This window comes from Panthera leo, chromosome E2 (genome assembly GCF_018350215.1).
Source record: "Panthera leo isolate Ple1 chromosome E2, P.leo_Ple1_pat1.1, whole genome shotgun sequence".
NCBI classification, from domain to species: Eukaryota; Metazoa; Chordata; class Mammalia; order Carnivora; family Felidae; genus Panthera; species Panthera leo.
This window is the reverse complement of record NC_056693.1, coordinates 19,002,300-19,022,968: the sequence shown is the minus strand read 5'-3', so window position 1 is coordinate 19,022,968 and position 20,669 is coordinate 19,002,300. Positions and strand designations below refer to the sequence as shown.

The following is a 20,669-nucleotide window of genomic DNA, read 5'->3' as shown; positions in this document are numbered from 1 at the left end:
ACTAGCCTAGTGACCAGCCCACTAAAGATAACCAGGTTTAAACTCTGGTCTAATAAGTAGGTGAATTCAAATTTGTGCTAAAGATTTAAATTGGTAGAAATAAAACTGTAGACATTTTTGTTGAGGGTCTAGATTATTTTGAAATCCCCAGAGGATAGGGTAGTTTCTTATCTTTTGGTTACGTTTTAGGTCGTTCAAGCCCTCAGTTAGACCCTTTGAGAAAAAGCCCAACCATGGAACAAGCAGTACAGACCGCCTCGGCCCACTTACCTGCTCCAGCACCTGTTGGGAGGAGGAGCCCTGTATCAACCAGGCCTTTACCATCTACCAGCCAAAAAGCAATAGAGAATCAAGAGCACAGGCGAGGTAGAACTTTAGCTATTTACTATTCATTAATTGACTGATCCACATTTTCCATTCACCTTATTTTTCATTAAAAAGATTTACTTTATACAAATGATCCTAGAAGGTTTAAACTGAACTTGATAGATGTTCAGTCTTTCAAATTTGACTCAAAGTAGTGATGGTGGTGGGGGTATGGATTTTTTGCTTTTTGTTTTGGGTTTCTTTGTTTTCCCCATTTTTGAACTTTACAGAAGTGTTTGATTTTGTGTACTGAGCTGATTTGTGACTTTGTATATCTTTTGTAGCTGAAGTACACAAAGTTTCAAGACCAGAAAATGAGCAACTCAGAAATGATAGCAAGAGACAAATCGGTAAGTTACTTTATTCTGAAAGCCATATTCTGTGCTGTTCAGTTAGAAGGAACATTTGATGCATAATTACTTTTAAAGAATGAAAGCCTGGAGTTGGCGACTATGAAGGAGTAGCACTGGGGAGTTTTATTGGGGAAACAAAACATTTCTTAATCTTGATTAGGGCACTAGTTGTGCAGATGTATGCATGTGGCAGAATGTTATAGAATTATACATAAAAATACACCAAAAAGCGAGTATGCACAAAAAACTGTTGAAATCGGAGTGAGATTGGTATTATAATTATATTGTGCCAGGGTCAGTTTCCTGGTTTTTGTAAAGTAAAATAGTTAAATAAGATTTTACCATTAGATGGGAGACTAGGTAATGAGCATATAGGACTGCTCGGTACTGTATTTTCAATTTTTTTGTGTCTAATTGTTTTAAATTACAAGTTGTTTTTTTTTTTTTAATGACCATTATATTTCTGGAATAAACTCTACTGGATGGTAGGCAGTTGTCTTAAAGTATATTGACTTTATCTGTCAGTAAGATTTGTATACTTAAATTGTTGTATGGTTTCCTCATTTGTACTTTTGTATTCTTTTTTTACATTTTTGTGTCAGTTTCACATTAGCATTATAAAATTATTTTCAATGTTTTCTATGCTGTTAGGAGTAAAATTATCTGTACCTTGAAGGTTTGAGGCTTTCTTAACATAATTATTTAACCCCTGAGCTTTTTTTCTATAATTGTTGAAGAATTTTAATTTTCTTAAATGATTTTTGACTTCATATGATTGTACTCTTCTGTTTTGTAATCTATAACATTTATCCCCAGATTCATTCATTTTATTAATACTTTCAAATATATTATTAGAGGATAAAGTATTATTTTAAATGTCCAAATTAAAAAATAAAAGGCAGGTTTTAACCACCTTGTTTAGGTAATAATAAGAAAGTGATTTTTCACTTCAGAAAATGTATACTGTATTTCTCTTGTACGTTGCTGTATATATTTTTGTATGTGCTATGTGCCATAGAATACAGAAGTTTTGGTTTGATTTACTACATTTCGCTTTTTTTTTTATCTTGAAAGAGAGAGAACTTCTCTCTCAAAATAAGATAAATGCCACGGTGCAACTTCGGGTGAGGTCATAAATTCATAGTTTGTGAGTTTGAGACCTGCGTCGGGCTCTGGGCTCTGCACTGACAGTGCAGGGTCTGCTTGGGATTCTTGCTCTGTCCCTCCCCCACTCATGTGTTTCTCTCTCTCTCAAAAATAAATAAATAAATCTAAATAAAAGAAAAAAAGAAGATAATTGCCATACTACCCATCATTTAAAAATCATATAAAGTAATAAATAAAAGGACCTTTTACTGCCCTTATATTCATCCCTCAAAGGTTCATTAACAGAACAGTGAATATTCTTTCAGATTGTTTTTCTTATGGTTTTACAAACAGACTACACTTCAACTTTTTTTAACACGGAAAGATTGTGCTATACTTAACTTCCTGGCTTGTGGCCAAAGTGTTTTTAATAGTGAAGTTGAATGTTTTAAACATCCTGCTTATCTAGATCTAAGTGTCTGGATATGCCGCTGTGGCTTTTTGTGGTTTGTTTTCTCAAACATGGGCAATTTGCCAAACTTCAGCAAACACTGATCACAAACCTATTACTGTGCAGCCACTTTCTGATCTTTGTCAGTATTAAACATTTCACATAATTATAATCATTGAATTCATACTGCTTTGTGTTGTTACTGTTAACTCACATCAGTTACTGCTCCATATTCCTCTTTTGTTTTTTCTTAACTTTTCCTCTTGTGTTGTATATTTGGGTTCTCAACTTTTCACTGTCATTTATGCTACTTTGGTATTTCATTATCATATCTCATAAATCCTGTTATCATAATAGAGAAAGAATAGGTGCTAGAAGACTTGAATAATATGAAGACATTTAGAGGGAGAAAAGAAAGGTGAAAGAGGAAGTGGTTGGAGTGGTTGAGACCTGGTGCTTTTGTGATCTGTGATGTGGAAAGAATACCTCCTACCTTGCAATTTGTGTTTATTAGTGTTCATTTATTTTTCTCATTCTAAATGTTGATTCTTATGATCCTTTCATAGAAGACTTCCTAAATTTTGAGAATTCACTATACGTTTGGCACATTGTAGGAATTAAAACTATAAGCAGAGCAAAGCCCCTCCCTCAAAGAGTATTAGAGTAATTTGGTACAGGAGCCTCCAAAATTGTTTGGTTGTACACTCTGTAAATAACATATATGAGTGTGGACCCCATGAAAATAAATTTCATGTGCGTGGTTCTCAGCCTACTATATATTAAGTGTTAGTGAAACTCCTTTTTTTTATATATAAAAACTACAAGTACAGTGATGTGTATAGAGACTTGTAAGCATTTTTGTTGTTGACTACAATAATAGTTTCTGTCCTAAACCAGCTTATTCTTTCTTTATTGACCTAGTTCCAGGTGCTCCTTCAGCTCCAAGAAGAGGACGTGGAGGTCATCGAGGTGGCAGGGGACGATTTGGTATCCGACGAGATGGTCCAATGAAGTTTGAGAAAGACTTTGACTTTGAAAGTGCGAATGCACAATTTAACAAGGAGGAAATTGACAGAGAGTTTCATAATAAACTTAAATTGAAAGGTGAGTTTTCGTTTTTCTATTCAGAAAATGTTCTGATTTGACTTGTGAATCATGGATGTTTAATAGAAGTCTTGACTTTCTGGTATGTGCTTGCTTTTCATTAGAAGATAAACTTGAGAAGCAGGAAAAGCCTGTAAATGGTGAAGATAAAGGAGACTCAGGAGTTGATACCCAAAACAGTGAAGGAAATGCAGATGAAGAAGATCCACTTGGACCTAATTGCTACTATGATAAAACCAAATCCTTCTTTGATAATATTTCTTGTGATGATAATAGGTACAGTCTTTTAAGCTGCTCTTATATTCTTAGCTTGAAATATGAAATGATTTCTTAGAAATTCACAAACTTTAATGAATACTTAAAGATATCTAATGACTATAATTTTTTAATGTTTTATTTTACTGGAAGAAAATAATCCATACTAAAATTTTCAGTGATATTACTCCTTGTGAAGAAGAAATAACCATATACTTTTGTTTAGGGATGCATTCACATTTGAAAATTGGTAATTAAACCAAAAGCTAACATCTGACATCTAAGTAAGACCTTTTATTTTACTCCTCTTCAGTGTGGTTCAAATGAAGCCAGGGCCAAAAGCACTAATGTTACTTTGAAGTTTGTTGATACAGTAAAACTTTGTCATATCACAGCAAATGTGGATCCAGAAAATTGTCAGGTTAATTGAAAGATCCAGCATCACGAGTTCCAGAGTTTCTGCTACCCAAGCCACATTTTCATTCTCCTGACTATAGTTTGGTGCCACCTGGTGGCAGTTGTCTACTTCAGTGTAAACACGGATGGAGATGTTGTGATCAAAGTCCTGATTGTCTGGGCTGGAGCAATTTACTACAGCAGCAGTAGCAATTTAATTTTTTTTGTTGTTTATTTATTTATTTTGAGAGTGAGACAGAGAGCGAGCATGAGCAGAGGAGGGACAGAGAGAGGGAGAGAGAATCCCAAGCAGGTTCCACACTGTCGGAGCAGAGCCTGATGCAGGGCTCGATCCCACGAACCATGAGATCATGACCTGAGCTGACGCCAAGAGTTGGACACTTAACTGACTGAGCCACCCAGGCACCCCTGCAGCAGTAGCAATTTAAACACTTGCTTCAGACACCAGGTCCGGGGACTGGGCCGGGAACATACTAGGAACTCGGGGACTTAGCTTCCTTCTTCCAGCTTCCTGAGACAGAGTCCCCTTTCCTGGCTTTGCCCTCTCTTACATTGGGCCAAAGGGAGAGTGGAGTCAGTTGCCAATCCTATATTTGAATTCCCATTGTACTGGGGGCTATTACCATGTTTGTTTTATATACTGTATTTGAAAAAAACTAATACTGGTCATATTTGCACATGAAATTTAAGAGAATATCATGAGGACATTTTGCCATGGATGGCTTGTGATGACTTAGATAAGGTGCTTGGTTTTTCATCTTTTATTTTTTTAATGTTTATTTTTGAGAGTGCACAGGGGAGGGGCAGAGAGAGGAGACAGAATCCCAAGCAGGCTCCACACTGTCAGCGCAGATAAGGTGCTTATTTTTATTTGATCTTTAGGAATTACTTATCCGTAGTTTGGGAATTAGTGTCACATAGTTTTGCCGGAAAATGTTCTTACGACCTGATAACAGTAGAGTTTATTCTTATAACAGAGAACGGAGACCAACCTGGGCTGAGGAAAGAAGATTAAATGCCGAAACATTTGGAATCCCACTTCGTCCAAACCGTGGCCGTGGCGGTTACAGAGGCAGAGGAGGTCTCGGTTTCCGTGGTGGCCGAGGACGTGGTGGTGGCAGAGGTGGTACCTTCACTACCCCTCGAGGATTTCGTGGTGGATTCAGAGGAGGTCGTGGGGGCAGGGAGTTTGCAGATTTTGAATACAGAGTAAGTATTGTCTGCTTTGGGGTTGGCGGGCAGTTTTATGAAATTTGGAATGTTTTTACTTTATATTGGGTGAATATTTTTAAGACATTGTAGAACTTCCGTTTTGACTCTTCAGTGGGGGATGAGGTTGTTTATATAATTATAAGGAGCAGTAATTTCTTGGCTAATGAGTCCAAGTTTTTTTTAACTGTTTCCATTTGGAGGAAGCGAAAGATAGAAATGAGATTGGGGTGGAGGGGTCTTTTTTATTATAGAACCATGGTTTTAGATTTCATGGATAGTAAAATTTCCCCCAAAAATAAAAAATGTGTTAGAGATAGGCTTAGGATTTTTTTTTTTTTTTTTTTTTTTTTTGGAGGCATGGGGGATTGCTAAAGAAATTATACCAAAAAAAGATTGTATAATATCACCTTTATTTCATATTATGGAGTGTGTTTTAACACCAAAAGAGTCTAGGAAGCACATACTCCAGAGTGGAAAGCATTCATAGCAGCCAACATTTATATAGAATTTTGCATGTACTAGGCATTGTTCTAAATGTTTTTTGTGTATTAACTCACTTAAACCTCACATGAACTCTGTAAGATAGTACTATTCTTATCGCCATTTTACAGACAGATGAAGAAATAGGTATTGAGATAGTAAATACCTTGTCCAAGGTCAGCTAGTAAGCGATGCTTCAGGGTCTCAAGCCTTGTAAGTTTGTTTCTGAGTCAGTACCCTTAATTTAGTTTTGTGGAAAATTCAACTATGTTTTCCCTGGTTTTCTTATTTTACCTTGGTCTTGAAAATACTGTGATATGTTGGTATTTGCAAACTGCTGCTAGAAAACTATATAGCTCTGTATAGTATTATTTATATATATAATTAATTTATTTAAAGGAGTCTGTCAATTAAGTCAGTGTCACTTCCTAGTTTATTGATTTTTAGGTTTAGTAGAGAGGAACTTTATATAATCACAGAAGGGATCAAAATCACCTTATAAAGAGATCTAAGAGTTGCACAGGGCAGCTGGAAACAAAAAGACCTACTGGCAGGAGTTTCACTGTCCATTATTTGAACTGGACATTGTTGAGATCCTTCTTGAAGGATCAGTGTTAGTGGCTTTTGGGTCTGGTCTGTTAACTTTGACACCTCTGATACTGTATCATCCAGCCAAGACTGCTGAAAATTAGCCTCAGTTCATTAGCTCAGGCTATCCAGCACTGGTGACCTGGTGCAGCTACAGGACTTATAACTTGGGAAGTTGCCGTTCTGGCTGGGGAGACTGTGTCTTAGGAGTTACAGAATGCCTTTTGCTTGTCACTATTAAGGTTCTTGCCAGTGACCTTTTGCTTATAGAGGTCAGTAGCCTTTTCACAAATATTTGCCCTGAACTCCTCTGCAGTATTTGACACTGACAACCACTGATCCAACTTAGAAACTTTCTTCCTAGTTTTTTTTTTTTTTAAATACTGTTATTTGGGGTCTTTTTGTTTTGTTTTTTTCTTTTTAAAAAATAACACATATTCCAGGGCACCTGGCTGGTCAGTCAGTGGAGTATGAGTCTTGACCTCGGAGTTGTGAATTTAAGCCCTACATTGAGTGTAGATATTACTTTTTTCTTTTTGTTTTAATCTTTAAAAACAATTTTTTTTTTTTTTTTTTTTTTTTTTGCTTTTCAATATCTTACTCAGAAAAGATTATAAGCATTGAGGCAAGTTTTCATTTTAAAATGGAATACAATGTAAAAAAATTGTTTTAATGTTTATTTTTTGAGAAAGAGACAGAGAGAGAGACAGACAGAGCATGAGCGGGGGAGGGGCAGAGAGAAGGAGACACAGAATCTGAAGCAGGCTCCAGGCTCTGATCTGGCAGCACACGGCCTGACGTGGAGCTCGAACTCACGAACCGGGAGATCATGACCTGAGCTGAAGTCGGACGCTTAACCGACTGAGCCACCCAGGCACCCCAAGTGCAGCTATTACTTAAAAATAAAATATTATTTAATAAAATCTTTAGAAAATAATAATAACATGTGTTCCTCACCACAGCCAGGCACTTCATGATCTGACTGCTTCTTCAGGTCATAAGTCTTATACTGGCTCTGGTTTTTTTTGCCAGTGGGACTCACCATTTCTTTATTCACTCTGCTGCAGATATGTGGACCTTCTTGCTCTTGTTCAGTGCCAAACTTACAACTATCTCAGGACCTTTTCACCCATTCCTTCTGCCCAGAATGTTCAGTTTGCTCCTTGTAAGCATTTGTGCTCATGTTTAGGCTCCTGCTTCCTCTCCCTTCTTTCTTTTTCCTCTACCTTCCCCTTTCTTTCCTCCTCTCCTTTGTAAACGTGTTGATTCATCGCTTTTAATTGGTTTTTCACCTAGGACCTTCTGTGCTTCTACCTGCATTTCTCTGTCTTTATGTGCTTTATGTCCTGTGACCAACTTAAACTTAACCTTCCTCAAATGACCTTATCATCTTCTAGCCTTTCCATCGTCTCCGCACAGCCTCCTCCCAGTGTCTGCATTGGCTAATGGTGTGTCACTCTTTTCATCTCCCAGGCAGTATAGCCCATGTCCGCATTACCACATTCATTCCTGTGAGATGTCCCTGCCAGCTACCATAACAACTCACTGATTGGTCTTCAGACATTCAGTCTCTTCTTTACCTCACTTCAGGCATGTCAGTTACCTGTTGAAGAACCTATGACACCTTCTTGTTGAAGACCACATTGAGTCAGCTTGGTTTGAGAAAAAGTACATTTAAATTAAACTTGGATCCCAATGAGGATTTCAGTGATTGTTGCTAGTGTGACCTCAGTTGAGTCGTCAAACCTTTCAGGCCCTCAGTTTTCACATTGTGGAAATAGAGTTAACACAGTTTTATCTCCTGTACACCTTCTAAAGATCATTAAAGTTTCAGAGTTGGAAAACATTTGAGAGGTCTGAGCTCTTGGCCAAGCCATGAGTCCTGAAGTATCCCTGTTAGGGAGCTGGCAGCTTACTTTTTCTAAGAGCATCCATCCTACCTCAGGAATGGTCTTAATTGTTACAATTTCACAATGTGAGTGAAGATTTTTTTCCCCTGTATCCTCACCCTATTAGTTTAACTCTACCCTTGTAAAAGTACAGAATATACATAATTGTCTTAATAATTTTGCAGATATTTGAAAAAAGAGCTGTCATGTTGTCTGTAAGATTGAACTATTATTTCCCTTTATCTGAACAGTCATCCATAAACTGTTGATTAACTGCTGGGTGCACAGTACATACATTTATGAATACAAACATTTTTTGAAGCTCTGTCTCACTCTTTGGTCACTTTGAGCCTTCAGTTAAATCCCCGTCACATACATTGCAGAATTAGAATGCACTGTAGAAGTTATCTGCATGAGTCTTTATCCACATTAGTGTATCCTTGACAAATAGTCCAGCCTCTGCTTGAGTGTTTCAAGGGGTGATAGATTGACCGGACCCTGGGTATTGCCCTGATGACAAGAAGGTTCAAGTGTGACCTTGTACTGCCTGCTCTTCGTACTCTGTGAGGATCCTGCTAATGTATCCAGCCCCATTTCTCATTACCCTTTAAGCTGTCTGGTTCAAGCAGTTTGACTCGTGGTCATCACTTGTATACACTGTCCTTGATTCCAACACTGACCTCATTCCTTGACCAAATACATTGAATTCATATATGCCATGCACTAGCCTGGATGTTAGTGTGAGCAAAACAGATGCAGTCCTAGCCTTCTTGTGTTTTAGTCCAATGTAGAGATAGACACAGCTGAAAGTCAAGGGGTCCCTTTCACACCCTTCACAGTCTTGTCCAAGGTATGCTCTGTCTTCGGAAACTTCTCTTCCTTCCTCCACAGATTTCTTCCTTTTCTGACCTCTTGTGGTATCTGCTTTCATTGGCACACATTTTAACACTCATTTTCCATATTTCATGTGTTTTGTTCTGCATCGCCAGCTAGATGGGAGTCTCTTGGCAATTAGTGAATATGTATTTTACTTTCATTTCCACCAGTGGACATGGAACCATAGTGGGTTTGAAGTAAATGCTCAGCATGCTGATTAGGAATACACTATTTCAGCCTTCAGTAAGGCAGAAGATCCATCAGTGTGGCTAGCCCTTGATTGCCCATTCCAAAGTTGCATGACCCTTATGTCTGCCACTAGAGCAGTGACCTTCTCTGCATTCTATGCCTTCTAAATCATATCACCTGGCAGAAATAGTGATCACTATTACATAAAGGAGATTTACTTTCAAGGATTAAACCTGTTTCTAAAACAACATCTAATACTTCTCATAAATGGATGTCAGTGGCATTTGCAGCAGCCTTTATGTAATGGGTTGGCTTTGTTCTTTGTGCTCTATTGGCATGAATCATTAGTTTTGAGGTGTACATAAGCAAGTGGTTGTTTAATGAAAACATGGGCAAAGCAGAATTGTAGATTTTTAGAACTCCTTTAAAGTATCAGCTGAACTGTAGGCTCTCTCTCACCCTACCCCCAATAGATAGTTAGGAAACCAAGGACCCAGAGAGGTTAACTCTTTTTTTTATTTATTTTTTTATGTTTTTAATGTTTATTTTTGAGAGACAGAGCACAAGTTGGAGAGGGGCAGAGAGAGAGGGAGACACAGAATCTGAAGCTGGCTCCAGGCTCCGAGCTGTCAGCACAGAGCCCGACACGGGGCTCGAACTCACAAACTGTAAGATCATGACCTGAGCTGAAGTCAGTCGCTTAACGGACTGAGCCACCCAGGCGCCCCAAGGTTAACTCTCTTGATATAGATACAAGCTAATAAAGCCAAAACTTCCTCTCGTTGACTTCTAGCCCAGTTTTCCTCAAGGATAATGTTAGAAACATAAACTTGTGCTGAGCTTGGTCCTTTGATGCTTTGTGGGGGTGGAGGGCAAGGAGATCAGGTTGGGTGTAATAAGAGTATAGTCTGCTTATTTTATATGCTGCTTCTAAGATGGTTAAGCCACCATGGCAGGTAAGACAGATTACTTTCCGTTTGAGTCTGTTTTTTCAGATAGGGTCCAGAGACAAAGAGGTAACCAAAATGACTCAGCATGGTACTCTCTCTCCCTTCCCCCCTTTTGTTTTCTCCCCTCCCTCCCTCTATTTCTCTGTATCCCCCTCCTCTTCCCTTCTCTCTCTCCCTCTCTCTCTCTCTCTCTCTTGCTTTTTTTTTTTTACCTTTCAGAAAACCACAGCTTTTGGACCCTAAAATAGGTCTGGATTGATCGTACAGCTTTCTGAAAGGTAAAAAAAAAAATGGGGGCATGTGAAGGTTGGCTTTGGTGGGGGACAGTGGGGTGGGATTATCTTCAGTTTATTTCTTTCTGTACCAGTTTACACCATGCCATTTGTATTCCAGTTTAATGACGTTGTACAAATGGTTTGGTGCCGTATACACAGATAAAGTTAAATCTTTAACATAGGAAATAGTGTATTTCTAACAGGATGAAAATCAGCAGTTAAAATCAGGTATGTGGTAACAACTAGTCCTGAGGAAAACAGGCCCCTGGCTCTGATGTTATATACAAGACTTTAGATTAGGATTCGTCTCACTAGGAAGCTAGAGACTCTCTGACATTTTTGTTTTTTCCATGGTTACTTTTTAAAAATTACCCTGTCAGCTTGCTGATTTGCAGAACTTATTTGAAATTTAAAAGTTATCGTTTTAAAATGAATTTCTAAATCATTGCTTTCTCCTTGCATGAAACTTTGGAGAGAAATGTTATTTTACTGTCTGGATATTTTATTGCTTAGTAAGGACATCAGAGACTTAGGGATTTTATTAATCTTTTTCCAGAGTATGTTGTCAGTTATATTGGATGACCTTGGCTAACTGTGTTGAAAGTTTAAGTTCTGTCATTGTGTTTAAAAATAATTAGGATGCAAACAAAGATAGTAAGGTATGCCTATATCTTAGGGGGCCTTCTTGCTGGAACCAGCCCACACCATGACTGCTTTAACCTCCACTAACTGGAAAATGCAGTTAACAAATAACGAGCTACTGCTGGGTGTGTGGAAGTTATAAAATGTTTTCCGGAAATTAGTGAAAAGATTTATACATGAAAGGAAAAGGAGGGTATATTTAAAAGTAATGGGAAATATACTTAAGTAAATTAGAAAGAAATACTAATAAACCAATCATGTGAAACTTGAGCTAATTTTTTTTTTCCTTTTTAGAAAGACAACAAAGTTGCTGCATAGTCTACAGACAAGTCTTTGAAAGTAGGTGAATTTCTAGCTCTTCATGGTCCTGAGAATTGGTTCCGGTCTTTGAGAAGAAGGAAGAGGTGAATCCGCTGTATATTTGTCACCAGCACTGGGTGTTTGTTTGTGTGTTTTTTTCTGCTTAATTTCAAAGATCCAATGCAGTTACTTTGGGGGGGAGGGAGGGGGCGGGAAGGCTCATCTTAAAAAATGAGCATTAAATATATTTGGAATAGCAGAAGGTTAAGTAATTTCTTATGTATAGTTAAACTACAACAGTACTTCAATGGGACTTATAAGTATTTTTTCATCACTGAAAGGATTTTTCTTATCACTAAATTGTATTTGGCAATGATTGTAAGTTGCCTGCAGATAGGGCCGTGATACTGTGTTTTGAGCCACAGAAGGTTGTGTGTGTGTGTGTGTGTGTGTGTGTGTGTGTGTGTGTGTGTGTATCTTTCTCTCTTTGTTTCTTTCTTTTTGGAAATCCTGTAATATCCCTTTTGAGGTAGCTTATTTCGTCAATTAATTAGGGTGCTGGATGGTAGAGAATTTTGTCAGTCAACTATGTAAACACAGTAAATACTGTTTCTTAGGCAAAGGTAACTTTTTTATATAGTTGTAAAATTCCATTATATTCCATTGCCAAAGAAACATTAAGAACTTTGTATAGCTGTATAAAAAGCAACTAATTTTTTAAAGAATAAACATTTTAAAGTCAGCAAACATACTGTGTCCTTGCAGAAGTTGATGTGCTGAGGAGCAGAGCTATGGGTGGTGGGTCTTTTTTCATAGTTTTCCAGGCTTGAGATTTCTGATTTTGATTTTTTTTTTTTTTTTTTTTTTAAATGTTTGGAACACAAATGAGGATTTGATAAATTTCTTCCATTACCTGAAAAGGATAAATTACTCATACTCATTGTAAGAACTTCATTTTATAACAAATGGCATATCACAGGATTTGTCCAAATAATAAATATTTTCAGTATATGAATGTAAATAATCATAGATAAGAATGTACTTAGCTGTATTTTCAAATAAGCACCCTCCCCTTTTTTAAGACAATAAAACTGGGCATCAATTAACCTGTTCTTCCAGATATGCCTGGAATTTTGTTGTAATACCTTGATTCATTCCATTATATTTCAAGAGGATTCAGAGTGTTAGATATTATTTTGGCAACCTATAAGATATCCTAACACTGGTCCTTGGGCCTGTGGCCCACAAATGACTCAGTAATAGAGTTCATTGCTAATTATAAATCACTAGTAGATCTTTTTGATATTTTAAGCTATAGTGGGGGAAAATCTGGCCATTTTTGAGTTTTTATGAAGGCCATAGAATAAAGGGATCCAAAGATTTAAATATTTTTATCTATTTTGATTTTTGTTAACTTTGTCCTTAAAGTATTCAATAGTGATAAAGATGTGGAAAACTGCACTGTAGGAGAATTGGAATATTTAAAGATGGTTGATATTTTTAATTTTAATTTTATATCTTTTGTATAGCTACACGGAAATGTTTTGTAATTTGGTTTCATTACTGAGGTCCAGTTCTTGCCAGCCATAGTTTAGGTAATATTGCTTAATACTGTTTGCTTGCATGTTAACAACGAAACCTTTTGGAGGACCCACAAATCATGATATTGAACACATTTCTGAAGCATTCTGAACATCAAAGCAAATGCTATGACAGTACCTATGTAGATTGTTGGAGATGTCACGGGCCAATTCCAAGAAAAGCTGTAAATACCAGCTCTACATGCTCTGAGAGTATGCATTCGTGTGTTTTCCAAGGCCTCTGGGTCACTGACTAAGGCATTTTTTGCCCCAGTAAAAACTGGCAGCATGGCATACCTGCAGTGCACCTCACAATATTAAAGCAAGGTTTTTATTCTAAGACAGAATAAAACTGGTAAATAAAAAATGTTCGTCAAAGTTCTTTCTCTTAAAAAAATAATGCCATAATAGAGAGAAACAATGAAAGACATCTTTTAAGTATAAGAATGGAATTATGGTTATGTTTATATTCTCTAAAATAACTAAATTAATTTCCAACACTTTTCCTAAGACTAATTTATTGTTATAGGTAAAGCTAGAAGCTCCGTTCTCCCCCACTAGAGTGTGGAGTGTTCTTGAGTTACAGTCCCTGTCTTGAGAAGACTAAGCCAGCCAGGCACAGGCCAGGCTGGAAGCCTCAGGCTAAAATGCTTCCTCTGTGGGCAGGCAAGTGTGAAAGAGAAGAGAGGGAAGGCTGACTCCTAAACTCATTTGTTGGATAGACCATTTCTTCCCCCCGAAAAGCAGGACTTATTGTAGGGGGTAGGGAGAGAGGTCAGGAATGTTAATCCAGCTCAGTGGCTCTTAATCACAGATTGAACTGATAACCAGAGAGCATTTAGAGGAGTATGAGGGGATGTGTTTTGGTTGTCACAGTGACCAGGGACCACCACTGGCATTTAAGAGCAAGGGCCAAGGATTGCAAAATCCTACACCATACTGGACAGTGCCACATAATCAGCTATCCAGCCCAAAGTGCAACGGTGACCCTTCCATTCTGAGAAACACTGGCTGAGTTCCCTCCACATGAAAAGACAGTGAGTAGGGAATTCATTCTTCTCCCTTCCCCAAAATCTTTAAAAACGTTTACTGAAAACGTGGTCTTCACATGGACTATGAAAGATCGAGGTATAAAGGGACCTTACTTCCAGTGGCACAATGTTTTGGAAACCCATTATCACAGGAATTACCACTTCAGCCTGGTCTCTTTCAAGAAATGGTTCACAAATCTCTTCTCCAAATCAGCTGAGGAACATTTTAAAGTGCAAATTCCCATGCCCACATCTGGAGAGTCTGAGTCCGAAGTTCTACAGAGGAGCCTGGGCATCAGGCTATGTCCCCCAGGTAGTTCTGATCACAGGATTAGAAAAACAGCTTTAAAACAGCACAGCCAGAGGCGCCTACCTGGGTAGCTCATTCAGTTGAGTGTCCAAGTCTTAATCTTGGTTCACGTCTTGATCTCAGGGTCATAAGTTCAAGCCCCATGTTGGGCTTCTGCACTGGGTGTGGAGCCTACTTAATTAAAAAACCAAACAAACAAACAAATATATGTGTATATATATTTACTCGCACACACACACACATACTCACACACATATGCACACAGCACAGCTCATCTAATCCAGCCCCCTCCTTAAAGGGCCTTGGTAAAGTTTTCACAGTAGGATTATTTTACCATTTCTCCATCCTCTCAAATCTAGTACATCTTGGTTGTAACTGGGGCAGGAAGAGGGGGGAAGGACTAAGAGTCAGGAGGGAGCATTTCTGCAGGACAGAATCCAGGGAAAAACAGGGAGACAGAGACTCAAGTTTCCTATGGGTTTGGCTGATTTGAGTGCTGAGACTTGGTTTTTTATTCCTAGCATACAGGAAAAGGGTGTGGGTTGTTTCTGTGTCTCAGTTTTACATGGCTGTTGTCCCTGTCTCTGTGGGTTATCTGTCTGAAAGAGAAGCTGCACCTTTCGCAAGGCCATGCTAATCACTCAGATCTAATTATGTCCAGATTCTAGGATCCCCCTGCCCTATTATTAGTTCAGAGCTGGTTTAATTTGTGACTGTGGGGAGAGGTCACAGGATAGAGTAAGCAAGGTAAGTGATCTCTCTTAGGACCTTACATGTCACCAATTTGCTTACTTAAACCATTTTGACTGTGGGTTTGTTTCTTGTTTTTTAATTATTTTTGAGAGAGAGAGAGAGCACACACGCGGGAGTGGGGGAAGAGCAGAGAGAGAGAGAAACAGAATCCGAAGCAGGCTCCAGGCTCTGAGCTGTCAGCACAGAGCCCGACGCAGGGCTCGAACTCATGAGCCGTGAGATCATGACCTGAGCTGAAGTTGGATGCTTAACCAACTGAACCACCCAGGCGCCCCTTGACTGTGTTTTTAAAAGACAACAGGTTTTATTTGTACATTGGAAGCCAATTTAGGGAAGTAAAGTAGCACCATTAATCTGTGAATCTAAGATATTAAATCGGGGTTTGCTCAGAGCAGACTGCCCTAGCTTCTCCCAAGATGGAGAAACAGGGATAACTTCTTGGAAGAGGTATTCCCTGACTAGCAAGGAGTTGGTCAAGTTAGGGAAGCAAGGGAGGCGTAGCTTTGAGCAGCAGGGGCTTGGCAGCCCGTGGCAGCCAGGCAGCCAGGTAGTGTGTGCACTGGGTAGCTAGAGGTGCAGGTCCCAGGCATTGCTCTTGGGGTAATCCCAAACTTCTGAGGAGGTGTGATGGCAAAGGTTCTTCCTATGTTTTTCAGAGCCAGTGTTAGTAAAAGCAAGTTTGTGGTTTTGAGACATTTATAAATCTTGCTTCAGGAGCACGTGGTGAGACTATGAATCTAATGTGGTTTCTGTTCCCAGTGATGGTGCAGAGCTATGAGCCAGTGGTGTGGGTGTCCTTTAAATTTCAGCTCGGTTCATGTTTAACGAACTTGGCTGACTGATTAAAATGTTTTCAGGTTTAGCTCACAAACGGATCAGAATAGACCTGAATCTAATTCTAGTTCATAATGAATGTTGATTTTAAGGAAATGCTTTAAAGTGCACTGATGTCCATGTTGTGGTTTATAAAGAAACAAAGTAGCACTGTGAGGCAAAAGCATATTTCAGTTCAATAATAAGGCTTTCTTAAAGTGACTCTCCCGTTTAGGAAGTCTTGCTTTTGCCCCCAGACTGAAGAGTAGTCTGAGAGTGCAAGGAAAGAGCAAAGAATACCAGTCTTGAGGGAGTGTGAGAAACTCGGGCCCAGGCGACATTGTGATGAATTCCAGTGAATGGTTTTCAGTCCTCCTGGTACAGAGGACAGGAACACGTTTACTAGATGTCTGGAGTGTGCCCCTGTAATCCTAGTGCTCACCTAATCCGGGTAATCCTCCAGTGCTAGCCTCACATAGGATTGCTGATGAGAATGCAGATCCCAACATTGCAGTTCAGGGTTTTGCTTGTGCCGAAATTGTTTTGTAAATTTTTTTCTTTATGGGTTAGTTGGGTGTTGGTTATCACTTGCTCCCTCCCCAGTGTTTAGTAGCATTGCTTTGTCCAGGGTGGGTATGTGGAACCTTGCAGGTTGCAGTTTATAAAATGGAATTAGGTGTTGTTTTGTTTTATGTCTATAAAAGTAATACATTTAAAAAGATTGTAAGCAGTATGGGGCACCTGGCTGGCTCAGTTGGTAGAGCATGCAACTCTTGATCTTGGGGTTGTGAGTTCAAGCCCCGTGCTGGGCTTACTTAAAAAAAAAAAAAAAAAAAGAATGCAGGCAGTATGGAAATGGTTTCTAAAAATAGGTAAAGGAAAAGAAGAAAAGAAAATTTACAGTCCCACCACCCAGAGCTAACCATCATCAACACTATTTGGGCATCTTCTGCCTGGCATTATTCTACAGCCATGTGCTTTTCAGCAAAAATGGATTCATAGTATACATACTATGGTGAAACTTGCTGTTGTCACTTAATATATTGAGCAGTACTGTTTTAGTTTTGAAGTATAATATACACACAGAATAGTATATGTATCAGTAATTGTAAATTGCACCCAGCTCAAGATTCAGAGTATTAATAGTTCCCCATAAGCCCCCCTACAGCTCCCTTCCAGTAGCCCCTTGCCCCCTCAGGAGTAACTACTATCCTGACTTCTACCAGCATAGATGGCTTTTGCTTTTTTGTGTTCTTTATATAAATGGAATTATACAGTATGTATACTCTTTTTGTGCTTAGCTTCTTTGCTCAACATTGTGGGATTAGTCCATATTGTTGCATTTGGCTGTGAGGTTTTCATTGCAGCATAATATTCCATTGTGTTAACAGACCACTGTTTAGCCATTCTACCATTGATACTACATTTGGGTAATTTCTAGCTTTTGATTGTTAAAATAATGCTAGCACTGCTTTTCCTCTGCAAGAGAAGGCAGAGCTGGAGTAGGTGAGTGGAGCACTGATTTACCTTCTAGTGGACTTAGAGTATGGTGAAAGATGGTAGTGCCCAGCTATGGTGCCACTCCACACCAGCACACTGATTTGTTACTAACCATAAAGTACCAGAAAACCCTGATGTACTATAGATGTAGACATAGATAGATGTTTATATTAGAGCAGATGCAGGGTTTATCCTCTGTGCATAGCCTTTGTCCCTTAAGGACACTGCTTCCCAAAGCAACCTTCCCATGGGGACACTAGAGTATTTCTTGCCCTGCAAACCAGTGTTCAGGATGTGATCTTGGTGTCCTTGTTCTTCCGCTCCTGGTTGAAACCCCTCCTTATTTCATTGAGGCTTATATGATCATCTCATCGTCTGATTACTACCCATTCTCTTGAAAAGTCTGTCACTTGTCTTCCCCTTCCTCTACATTTCTCTCCTTCCAAGTGACCAGCTTCAGTGTGGTTTACCCATCTGTATTGAGAGACCCCAGGATAATCATAATCATGGCTGTGATTTCTTAACAAAAGGATGCAAAGCAAAATTAGCAAAGGGAAAAGACACATAGGCAAAGTCTGGAGGAAACCAGGCTCAAACTTTCAGAGGGGATTTTGAAGTGAAATCACACAGGATGTATTTCATTCCCCCAGCAACAAGTTGTTAGAACACATGAGGAATGTATCAGGGAAGCTCATTAGAGACTTGGTGTCCATGATTTTGATTGTGGACTGACTATGTAAGCACCATCTGCTTGGCACATACCCAAGTCCCAGAATGCCAGAAGTAAAGCACAATTAAACCATATTGATTGTCCAAACAGTTTAGGCACAGTGAGCTACTCTTACCAGTTCTGGGAATGGTGGAAACCCTCCTGAAATCCAAGTTTCCAGTTTCCATGTATCAGTGAAGGGCCAAACTCGTAAGCAGGCCTTATAAAGGATAGCAGTCAGGCCTGCTATGTTAACTCTTCTGGGCCCATCCCACACGCTGGTTCCTGTTCCTTGACCTGTGACCTTTTCCTCTTATCCTCCATCTCCCACCCAAAGCTGTGGACAAACCCAGACCTTGTACATCAACATCAGTTGCGTCACTTCTGAATCATGGATTTAGACAACCACACTGATCTTCCAACTGGCTTAGTCAAGAAATAACTGTAGGGGCACCTAGCTGGTTCAGTCAGCCATCATGTGACTGTTGATCTCAGAGTTGTGAGTTAGAGCCCCACATTGGGTGTAGAGATTACTTAAAAAAATAAAATATTTAATAAAAAATAAAAAAATATATATATACAGTGACCTAACCACTCCCTTGCTCAGTAACTGTTCTTAGGCTGGTGCAGATGTCCAGGTCCAAGATCTTTCTACTTTGGATTCATATAACTCCCTCCTTTCTTTTGCTTTCCCCACCACCATCTCCAGCCAGCCTAGACTCCATGATCCATCATTTATCTTGCAAATACCCTAAATTTCCCTCCTCCTTTCCTGAGCTTCTTATGGTCCTGCCTAAAGGAACTTCTACTCTGAAAGCATCCATCTTTAACATTGTTAGTATTCACCCAGAGGGTTGAGTCCTGCGGAAGAGAATCACAATTGAGTAAATTAGTGCCGCTGTAAATCTCATTACCACTTTCTACTGGGCTCTCAGCATTGCCAGCAAAACGGGGTACTTTTCTTTAATCACCTTTTTACAGTCAACAAAAGGCCTTGCCATCTATTTCAAAGAGAAATTAGAGGACATGATGGAAACTACTCCAGATACTTACCACACTCTCAACCAACTCCATCTGTATCCAGTCTTTTCCTGGCGGCCCTATAAAAAAAGAAAAAACAAAAAACACCTATCAACAAACTGCATGTGCTCTGGCTCCCTAACTCCTATCATTCCAGACTTAAAATATTGATTTACCTTACTTCTTTCTCTGCCTGTATCTTCAACATCTTTCTTGATAAGGGATCCTTTCATTTGTATTTAATTGTATTAGCATACTGTATCCTATTAATGTGTTAATATTCATATATATTAATATATAATTGTGAATATGTAGCATATTTATTGTTACTCATTTTTTTAAAGAAATTGATGCTTGAACGTGGATGGAACTGAAGGGTATTACACTAAGTGAAATAAGTCAGAGAAAGACAGATACATGTTTTCACTCATGTGGAACTTGAGAAACTTAACAGAAGACCATGGGGGAAAGGAAGGGGGGAAAATAGTTACAAACAGAGAGGGAGGGAGGCAGACAATAAGAGAATCTTAAATACAGAGAATAAACAGAGTTGGGGGGGGGTGGTGAGGGGAATGGGTGATGGGCATTGAGGAGGGCACTTGTGGGGATGAGTACTGGGTGTTGTATGTAAGCGATGAATCACAGGAATCTGGGTAGAGCACACTGTATGCACTATGTTAGCCAACTTGACAATAAATTATATTAAAAAATAAAAATAAATAGAAAGAAAGAAAAGAAATTTATACTTGAATTCTACATCCACCCAGCCCCTACCTACTTCTTTAACTGACAAGATGCCCAATCTCCCTTTCACTTAACCCACTTGATCTACTCCACTAAAACAGTTTTTGGTAAGATCACCATTGATCTCTAGTGAGCCTTTCCAGTTTTCCTGTCATACTTGCTTTACAGAAGTGTTGTGTACAACTGAACTCTTCCTTCTTGAAGTGTTCTTACCTTCCTGGCTGCCATATTATCTGCTCCTCCCACCTTCTTCAGTGGCTACTCCTCAGTCTCTTACCGGATCCTCCACCACCCCATTTTGAAATAATAGTGCTCCTTAGAGTTTTACTTTGCCTTTTTTCTCTTTTTTAAGCTGCATTCTCTCTGGCCTCAGCTTCTATGGCCTTTATATGAGGTTATTCTCAGATTCACATACCTGGTATAGATCTCTTTTCTGAGTCTAGATCAGACTTCTTGTTACCTGTACTTGAAGGTCTTAATAGCCTGTCACATTCAGTGTCCCCAAACCGAAGTGATCTCCCCTCTACTTTTCTTCCAGTGTTCTTGATCCCAGTATGTAGCAGTGCCACCTACTAACCTGCATGCCAGAAATCTGGCAGTCATCTTTGACACTCCCATTTTCCTTCAGTTCTGTACCACCATCACACCCATTACCAAGTCCTGTCAACTCTACTTCCTAATACCTCTTTAAAAAAAAAAAATTGTTTTGATAAGAGGTATGGGTGTGTGTGTATGCACGTGCACACGTATGTGTTTTGGTTTAAATCAGAAAGGAT

At 39.0% G+C, this 20,669-nt stretch overlaps 1 protein-coding gene across 4 annotated transcripts in view; it reads left to right on the top strand.

Moving 5' to 3' along the window:
- Nucleotides 1-14,486, top strand: part of LSM14A (LSM14A mRNA processing body assembly factor) — a 51,204-nt gene extending 36,718 nt beyond the window's left edge. Inside the window, exons 5-11 of one of the 4 annotated variants that reach the window (XM_042917857.1) lie at nt 190-366; nt 651-716; nt 3,178-3,360; nt 3,465-3,636; nt 5,010-5,241; nt 10,436-10,494; nt 11,428-14,486. In XM_042917857.1, the coding sequence (XP_042773791.1) occupies nt 190-366; nt 651-716; nt 3,178-3,360; nt 3,465-3,636; nt 5,010-5,241; nt 10,436-10,459 (854 nt within the window). In that variant the 3' untranslated portion in view covers nt 10,460-10,494; nt 11,428-14,486. The remainder of the gene's footprint in view (nt 1-189; nt 367-650; nt 717-3,177; nt 3,361-3,464; nt 3,637-5,009; nt 5,242-10,435; nt 10,495-11,427) is intronic. The other 3 variants (XM_042917859.1, XM_042917856.1, XM_042917858.1) reach the window with 3 other exon arrangements.
- Nucleotides 14,487-20,669: the final 6,183 nt, after the last annotated feature.